The sequence below is a fragment of the Alosa alosa genome, chromosome 12, assembly GCF_017589495.1.
Source record: "Alosa alosa isolate M-15738 ecotype Scorff River chromosome 12, AALO_Geno_1.1, whole genome shotgun sequence".
Lineage (NCBI taxonomy): Eukaryota > Metazoa > Chordata > Actinopteri > Clupeiformes > Clupeidae > Alosa > Alosa alosa.
The window spans coordinates 28,680,760-28,690,062 of record NC_063200.1 but is presented as its reverse complement, the minus strand read 5'-3'; the positions used below and the strand labels follow the sequence as shown (position 1 = coordinate 28,690,062).

The 9,303-nt window shown below is 46.3% G+C and overlaps 1 protein-coding gene across 2 annotated transcripts in view; it reads right to left on the bottom strand.

Annotated features, from left to right (window-relative positions):
* Positions 1-7,572, bottom strand: part of rhobtb3 (Rho related BTB domain containing 3) — a 21,043-nt gene extending 13,471 nt beyond the window's left edge. Inside the window, exons 1-4 of one of the 2 annotated variants that reach the window (XR_007195268.1) lie at positions 6,884-7,572; positions 6,112-6,358; positions 5,083-5,275; positions 528-685 (exon numbers count right to left, since the gene is read on the bottom strand). Coding sequence is in view for 1 of the 2 variants with exons in the window: in XM_048259132.1 (XP_048115089.1) it covers positions 528-685; positions 5,083-5,275; positions 6,112-6,358; positions 6,884-6,885 (600 nt within the window). In the remaining variant the exon portion in view is untranslated. The remainder of the gene's footprint in view (positions 1-527; positions 686-5,082; positions 5,276-6,111; positions 6,359-6,883) is intronic. The other variant, XM_048259132.1, reaches the window with a different exon arrangement.
* Between the last annotated feature and the right edge of the window lie 1,731 nt (positions 7,573-9,303).

Here is a 9,303-nt window from a genome sequence, read left to right as displayed (position 1 = left end):
ATGCACAGACACACACACACACACACACACCCAACCGCCCAACAAAAAAGCACAAATTACTATTCATACACTGAGCCACATGGTCATGCACAAATGGGCCGCTGCCCAACCGCAACCACATCACCCATTCCGAATGAACTCTCTCCTCTACCAAAGGCATAACAAATGCCCTTGGCAGACTCCCTACTCGTTCAGGATTAGCATTACATCTTTAGCCTGCTACCTTTTTCCCCCTCCTCCTCTCTTTTTGTGCCCCCTAATAACAAGGGCTGCATGCCTAACTGCCATTAATTATGACCTTTAGTGCTAGCTGAGCCATTACTCCCTCACCTTCATCCCCTTTCACTGTAAAATTAGCCAGCATTAGCCTAGCATTACAATCCATTATCTTCTCAGTTAGTCACTTAGGCGTGCCAACGCGGAGCCACCGTCAATTAGCGTCGGCGGCGGAGGAGAAGATGATTTATCCGTCTGCTGCCCACGCCTGTCACTCACTCATTCACTTCCTCACTCACTCACTCACTCACCACGCTGCCGAAGTAGCGGCCCACAAAGAAGTTGTTGAGCGAGGGCAGCTCCAGGTAGGTGGCGCCCAGGTCTCGGGACAGCTGGAGGCCTTCGCTGTGGGGGACACAGCTACTCCAGTCGGACGCGCACAGCGGACATGTGCATGGTGGGCCCTCGTCTGATGGAGAGAGAGAAAGACAGGCAGGGGGGTAGAATGGGCAAGAGGAGAATGAACAGTGGTCAGGGGGGCAAGTGGGAAAGTTCAGGGGCAAAGTTGTGCACTGTGGGCAACAAAAGAGCAGCTACACTAATACACACACACACACACAACACACACACACACACACAAACCATACACACATGTTTGCATTAAGAAATCATCTCTGATTTGCTTCAGGCACACACACACTCAGCATACACAAAGGTTGATCTTACTCACACCCATACACACACACACACACACACAAACCACGCACACATTTTTGCATTAAGAAATCATCTCTGATTTGCTTCAAGGACACACACACTCATACAAAAAGGATGATCTTACACCCATACACACACAAACACAAAGCACACAACCAGCTGCTCAAACTTCTGGATGGTGAAAGTGCTTGGAAAGTGCCCTGTGTGTGTGTGTGTGTGTGTGTGTGTGTGTGTGTGTGTGTGTGTGTGTGTGTGTGTGTGTGTGTGTGTGTGGTGTGTGTGGTAAAAGAGAAGGGATGTGAGAGCATGTGGTTACACAGGTGCTTTTGTGGAGGAAAAAAGCTCCTGGTATCATGCATGCATTCTCACACACACACGCACATACACTCACACGCACACACAGGATGGCACAAAGCCTGTTCACCAGTGAGGTGTTAAAACCCACAACTACACAAATAAATTAAATAAATCAGCTAAAATGAAACTGCTCTGAGAGAACAGGCAGCCGTATTTTTACCCTCTGGAACAGTGCCATGCTGGCATGGGGGAGAAATCCCACCAGAATTACTGCTAAGTGTGATACATGCACACAACTCACACACACACACACACACACACACTAACAACACAATCTGTGATCACATTCGGACAAATGGGCACTGGTCATCGGGCACATATTATCTTAATCTCCAAGTCAACCTGTATGACATTACCACATAAATAATGCTGACTGCAAACACACACACATACAGACAGACACACACACACACACAGATCACAGATGTATAACACAAAAATGTCCATACGCATATGCACACCCTTCCAGTGAGATACATTAATCGGCAAGAGGAGACCAGAATGAGCGAGTAAGAGAGAGAGAGAGAGTACAGTGGAGAGAAAGAAACAAAGAGTGGAGGATAGAGAGATATGCAGAGAGAGAAAGAGATAAGTGAGGAGGGGCGGGAGAGAGAGCCCAAGGGCTGTGGTGGGGAGCCAGAGTGAGAGAGGGAGAGAGAGAGAGGGGGAAAGAGTGAGGGAATAAGAGAGGAGAGGAAAAAGAAAAGGGGAGGAGACAGTCAGCTTGGTGCCAGGGAGAGAGAATGAATCATGGAGGCCTGAAGTAGGAGATGGAGCTCCAGTGTGTGTTACACAGTGCACAGGAGCAGCCACTCCAAACAAGCGGTGTGTGTGTGTGTGTGTGTGCGTGTGAGTGTGTGTGTGTGTGTGTGTTTCAGTGTGAATACTATGTAAATACATTGACTGAGAGCACTGGGTGTGCATGTGTTGTTGGCATGTGTGTGTGTCTGTATGTGTGTCCCATATGTGTGTGTGCACTTAACTAACCATGGATTAAATGTTTGCATGTCTATGTGACCGTGACTGATTTCTCTCTCGATGTGTTGAGTCTGAGTGTTTGTGTGTGTGTGTTTGTGTGTGTGTGTGTGTGTGTGTGTGTGTGTGTGTGTGTGTCTGTGTCTGTGTCTGTGTATGCGTGTCTGTGTTTACACCGACTGCAGCGACTCTGTCCCACACTCCCCAAAGCAGACAACTAGGAAATGAACTGCACAGCTATCATGCCCAGGATTCAAAGGGGTCTAACTTTAGCACATAAATAACAGCAGCACTGTGTGATGACCTTCCAACTGCCTGTTACATACACACACACGCACGCACGCACGCACGCACGCACACACGCACACACACACGCACACACAAACACACACACACACACACAAACAAACAAACACATCCTCACAATAATGAAAACATTCTTCTGGCATTTCAGCTTCCTGCAGCAAAATGCAAAATACAGTAACACATAAAACACACACGCACGCCACACACACACACACACACACACACACTCTGTCTCTCTCTCTCTCTCTCTCTCTCTCTTACACACACATACACTCACACAACCCAATATCCCAGACAACAGGCTACCAGAGTAGTCTTTGAGCCATCCAGCTCCTTTTCTCTCTCCATCCCATAAGCTCACTGCTCTGGATGCATTAGGAGGCCCCTTGGGCAGAGCTTAGGGAAGATGGCTAGCCTCACGGAGGCAGGGGCAGAACGATACACATTTCCAGCCACTGCATCCACCGGGGCTGGCATCCACACAAAGCATCTGTAAAGCCAGAAAGCTGATCTCATGGCAGCCTTCCTGGTCGAGTTCTTATTAGTTTTCAGCTGCGAGGCTGGAGCAGTGCTGATCTCAGGGCAGTGGCGCTATACCACAGCTGCACCTGATATGCCGCGACAATGATGATGAGGAGCACTCTCTCATTCTGATTTCATTGGAGAGGGGGAAACCATCAGCAGAGACCCTGGAGAGTTGGAGCCCCCAACAATACTTATTCAAGAATTGGCCTGGTGTGTGAATGAGCTTTCTGCTCTCTGTGTGTGTGTATGTGTGTGTGTGTGTGTGTGTGTTTGTGTGTGTGAATGAGCTTTCTGCTGTGTGTGTGTGTGTGTGTGTGTGTGTGTGTGTGTGTGTGTGGTAGAGAGTTGTGCTCTGTAAAGTGCTGTGTGAGCTGTGTCCAAAATCTTACACAGAGGGCACAGGCAGAGAGGTGCAGGGTCAGGCCCAGAGTGGTGAGTGAATGTGTGTGAGTGTGTGTGTGTGATGTGGCCAAGGCCTCCTGCTCCCTTGCCTCTGGCGGTGCGAATCACGTCAGGAGTACACGTGGCCGTTTGAAAGAGAACTGGCTGTGCATTCTTAAAACAGTGTTCGCGTCACAAAAGAAAAACAAACACAAAAGCAAAGAAGGGATAAACCCCTGCCACGCTACCTATCATTAGCCACGCAGATTTTAGCCACATAACACCCTGAGTAGCTTGGATTTTGAATACACTCTTTTGTTTGTTTGTTTTGTTTCCAGGTGAGCAATTAAAGGAGGATTTGACCAGAGTGCTAAGCTTTATGACGGTATCGTGTAATCATTGCTTCAACACCATATCAAAGTAGTTTTTGCTCTCATTGAGGCCACATGAAATAGCTGACTGATTCAAGGCCGTCCAGGCTTTTGGGCACAGATTTCTACTTCCTCACCTAAAGAGACTTGTATCTGACTGATACTTTCACTGACCAAAGCTATGACTTTCATTAAAGCCCAGACACATTTGGCCAATGATAGCCTCATGACAACCCACGTCAATTATTTGCAACCGCTGTAGTCTGGAAACAGTCTATAGGACTCCGCTGAAGCTAATGGATGTCTATCCAGATTCGGATTAAGAGTGATTTGATCTGATCACAGATCACAGATCACATCACAAACCCCTCACAGAACCACAAGGGTAATCAGAGAGAGATAGCCTAAAATGAACTTACAGAACCCACCAAAGAGATGTGTCATGACATAACATCTAAGCCTGTGAGACTGCCTGTTCAGTGTTCCATGACAGCTTCTGAAAGCAAACAGATCCAGCATGCTCTCTAGCTCAATGACAGCAGCCATGTTGTTGTGGTCACATTTCAAATGACGATGCTTTGCTACTTCCCCCGCCATCTCCTCAGCGACTCTCAACCCGCATTGACTGGCAGTACATCAAAATCTGCCATAGCTCACCCCTCTATTTTCAGCTATGCCAGACTGCCGTCCCAATGAAGACTGAGCTAAGTTAGATGTAGGATATGGCCAGGCCAAGGCCTGTGACAGTGGAGAGGGCAAACTGAGAGCAAATGCAGAGAGAAGAGGGATGAAACAGATGGAGGAAAGGACGGTGTATGTATGCATCTGAGAGAGAATATGACATGTAGCAACAGGGAACACAACGGGTGCCTTTAAGCATCTCACACACCTAAAGCATTTCCTATTCTACTTTAATGCATAACTGGCTAATCCAGTGACGACCCCGAGGAAGGAAAGATTACCCATAATTCCACTGGGTGTTCAGATATTGCAGTGAACTGATGAAATACTGGAATGGAATAACAGACATAACATATTACAGACCATAAACATTTGTAGTCCCATCATCACTGCAATTTCCTCTCACTGACAAATAGAATGTCCAGTGGATGGCTTCATTCTGACTGGCACCACCAATCACACAACAGCAATCATTATTCACACATCTCACCCAATCATAACTTTACACCCAATCATAAAACACAAACACAAATTTCAGCCAATCGGTACTCACCGTTTAGACGTGCCCCCACTGCCACCAGGATAACAGGCATGCCCCAGTGGCGCAGCAGTGGACGGAGACGGGGCGAGTATACATTTCGCACCTGCTGAAATGCCAGCTTGTCATTCACGGAGTACTTAATGACCACAATGTCGGCCTGTTCCAGAACACTCCGCACACTCGCCCAGTCACTGTCCAACAGATCCTGCAATAAGATAAGAGTGAGCATCTGTCTGTGTGTGTGTGTGTGTGTGTGTGTGTGTGTGTGTGTGTGTGTGTGTGTGTGTGTGTGTGTGTGTGTGTGTGTGTGTGTGTGTGTCTGTGTGTTTGGGTTTGACAATCTGCTTAGTCATTTTGCGCCTTGTTTCACGGCATAGACTGCATGTAATTCGATTTGAATATCCCATGCCTCTCTTTGACCTCGACCCACCCCAGGCTCTCAGTTCATCCCTTTTTATTATTTGATTCGCCAGCTGTCCTGACATCCTGACACTCTTTACTCCACCCCTGTGAAGCTGCTCTTCTCCTCTCCTCTCTGGTTCCTTTCCCCTGTGCCCACTGCCAGCAGTGTGAATCAGCGGCACATGTTGAAGCCAGCTGCCGGCGGACAGCCATCTGTACCTGACCTTAATCAATACCGCAGCTTCACATCCATCAGCAGAAGAAAGGAAAGCCTTTCCAACTCTCTCTCTCTATATCTGTCTCTATGTATCTCTCTCTCTCTCTCTCTCTCTCTCTGTGTCTTACTGCTTTCTCTCTTTCTGTTCGAGTCTCTCTTTTCTATCTCTCTCTCTGTTCGTTCGTCTGTCTGTCTGTCTGTCTGTCTGTCTGTCTGTCTGTTTATCTGTCTCTACCTCTCAGCAGTACAGGACCAAATGTAGGGCCCTGCATATAGTACTGTCTGGATCCCTCGTTCCTATTCATTTGAATATGCATGAATCGCCCCCCCCTCCCTTCTCCCACGGAGGACTCTTATGAAGTTCCAGCACTCCCCCCTCCAGCTCAGCATCTCTACCCTCCCCATCAGATCCCCTCTCTCACCCAGCTCGGACAGTCCTGCACCATGACCCGGACGTCCCCGAATACACGTGACTGGTACTCCATGAAGGCAGGGTTGAGGCCATGCCGGCCGGGGAGGGTTCCGTCTATGCCCCCGTGTCCAGGCATGGCACTGTGGCCCAGGTAGCTCCACAGCAGCCCCCCCTGCATCTGGGCCTGTCCAGGGACATCCTCCCCGGAACCTACGCCACCAGGGCACTCACTGCCCAGCGCCACAATGTGAATGGACCTAAGGAGAGACAGTCCCGGGTTTATTCAGCGGTACTCCTGCAAGGAGACCATATAGACTCCTCTACAGTATGCTCACGAGCAGTCACAGTCTCAAAACATCGCGCTTTTCTTTTTGAATTGATTTGATTTTGGCGTTGCATTAACGTGCGCCGAAGACAGAATTCATGCATAACGAGATTCTTGAACAAAATGTAGCAGAGGAGCAGAGGGAGCACAGAAGTCTCGGTGTTGACATATTACCCCATTAACTATGTCCATCACGGAGTAGATGCGCGCGTCATGTTTTGTCATTGAAGGAATGACACAGGAAAAGCCAGCGGTTGATCATTTGTTTAAAGCAGTGAAAGGCACTTAGTAGTCCTATTATTTTCCATTAGTTGAATTGCACATTTTGGAATTATGTTATTTCTATCCATCATAGTCCCCAGCTTCAATATTATGAGTGGTACAAAACAATCATATTCACAAACCTTAAAAATCTTTTTTGCTATTGTTTTAGGCTAATGAGCGCTTAATTACTTACATGTTCAGCAGAGCTCTAGGATGAAGCACGTACTTCACCGGAGCAGTGTGCCTTCACATCGGTCTCCGATGAGTCTTTTTTCCGCAATGAAGGTCGGGCACGCTAATCCCCAGCTCTGGTCTGGCTCTCTGGATCCAAGGCAGGGTGAAAACGGCTGCAGAGTTTTTGTTTCCCTGGCAGGGATTTCCTTCACCGTTGGTCATTCATTAAACATAACTCGAACACACATAGTGTCCTGTGCGCATTGGCGCTGCGTACAGGCAAGGAGCAAAACACCAAACGAGGGAGGAATTAATTGATATTTCACTAAATACCGAAGGCACTGCGCTAAAGAAACGAGCAAGTTGACTCTCAATGCAAACAAGACTATGAAGGAATTCAACAAACACGGTCCCTTCGCAACTCATGCCACCGTTTGAGCCACAGTAACTGACGTCACCGAAAAAAGGCATATAACTCCTCTGTCAGGATGGCAGAAGACAGGGAAGAAGAAATGAAAAGAAGACAGAGCAGGAGAAAGAGAGAGGGAAAAAGAGCAAGCGAGAGAGAGCGTACAGACAGGCAGAGTTGAGTCTCTTCCTGACTCAGCAAATGAAAGACTCGGCTACAATTACAACACTACACACATCCCCGTCTGCCCGAATTACAATGTTATGATTGCAGGGCACTCAGAATAGCGCCGGTGTTGTTGCCCATGCGTAAACAGACTATGTATTTCTTTCTCGACCCCGCGAACTAATCCTTTTCATTCTCATTAATCCAAAACACAATTGCGAATCTCAGTAACCAGCCCTTGCATGGGTCGATTCACTCTCTCTCGCCGGCCTTGATCAATGAGCGAGCCAATGTTATCGAAGGTACAAAAATGCAGTATGTTCATTTATTGAAATAAACCGTGCAAATAAGATAATGGGCATTGCGGGTGTCCCAATGCACTGAGTACAGTGGTTACCCCTAGCATGGCCGACATTGTCATGAGAGTGGAGTTGTACTGGATTATGGATCGTTAGATTAAGAAATCATAACTCCCAGGGCACATGTTTGACCTAAAGTCGATAATGCGTTTCAAATACCCCTTACGCCACGAGGTTTGTATACTAATTAATTAATTAATTAACATCTTAAGGTCTACCTAATGCTGTTAATTAAAAATCAATTAGCCTACTGCAACTACCTTTATCCAGCAAATGTTGAGAGGACAGGAATCTCTAACACTGTACCTTCATTGCTGTCTGCCTAAATTAAGCCATTTTATTCTGTGCAGTGTGGTGGTGCACTCCTATGGATGATGAATCCTTCATGAGATGCTGTGCAGTGATTGATGTAATGCCTGTGACAGATACTTTCTCAGCATCAGAGCTCTTCACTTGACTATTATATATCTAACTAGATGTACCGCACAGCGGTACAAAATATGACCGCCGCTCAGTCCTGTACATCCGTTCCGCGAAAATAAATCACACTTCAATTTGTCTCCATCTTTTACTCCATCCCCCACTCTTGAAACTTTTGTGTATGCTCGTTTGGCATGCCTGAGTGTGTGTGTGCGGCTGCAGACAGTAGCCTACTGGTGCTGAAAAGGTGAATAGATTGTAGAATAGCCAAAGACGATGTAGCATTGTTATAAAACCTTTAAAATCTCTAAACAATCACAAGTAGGGCAGTTCATCACAGTTCATCCATTGCAACTGGATTGATGAAAGGTCACTTACACCTGTAGGTTACATTGTATTTGGTAAAAGGTATCAGCATAATGTTATTTATTTATTTATTTATTTATTTATTTATAAACAAAACATCTCTGTCAGTTCCATGCCGTTTTCAACAGCCATCAAAAACAAAAGTCATTTTGGATGGATGGATTTTTTGTGAATGTTTCTTCTTCTACGTAAGATTTTAGTCATCTTTAGTTCATGTGATACTTTATTGTCAATGCACAAATTAAGTACCAGTAGTCTGAAACGTTATTGTTCATGCACAAATTAAGTAACAGTAGTCTGAAACGAAATGCTGTTTTACATCTAACCAGTGGTGCAAATAACTGACATGTCCAAATGGGCCCTGATGAAATGCGTCGCTAGACTGTTCATACACATTTTAACGGGCCAAAGTTGAAGAGCTGTTGTCCGTTATTGTTCGTGCAAATATAGGCTGATTAATGTTCCCTTGCATTGTGTAACTGAGGTCCATGGCTAGTCTGGCTTTCACCAGACCAAGCTCAATCTTTTAAGAAATCAAAAAATAAATAGCGGGCAGATCAGGCTGGGTTCACCCAGCCTAGTCTATAGGCACCCGATATTGTTGAATTTTCCAATTGAGATATCCACGCTCTATTCTAAATGCAAAAATGCATCAGGGAGTTATGACAAAACTGTAACTAACAAACTAGATCCTAATAGAAAGCTGCTTTCCTAAGCTAC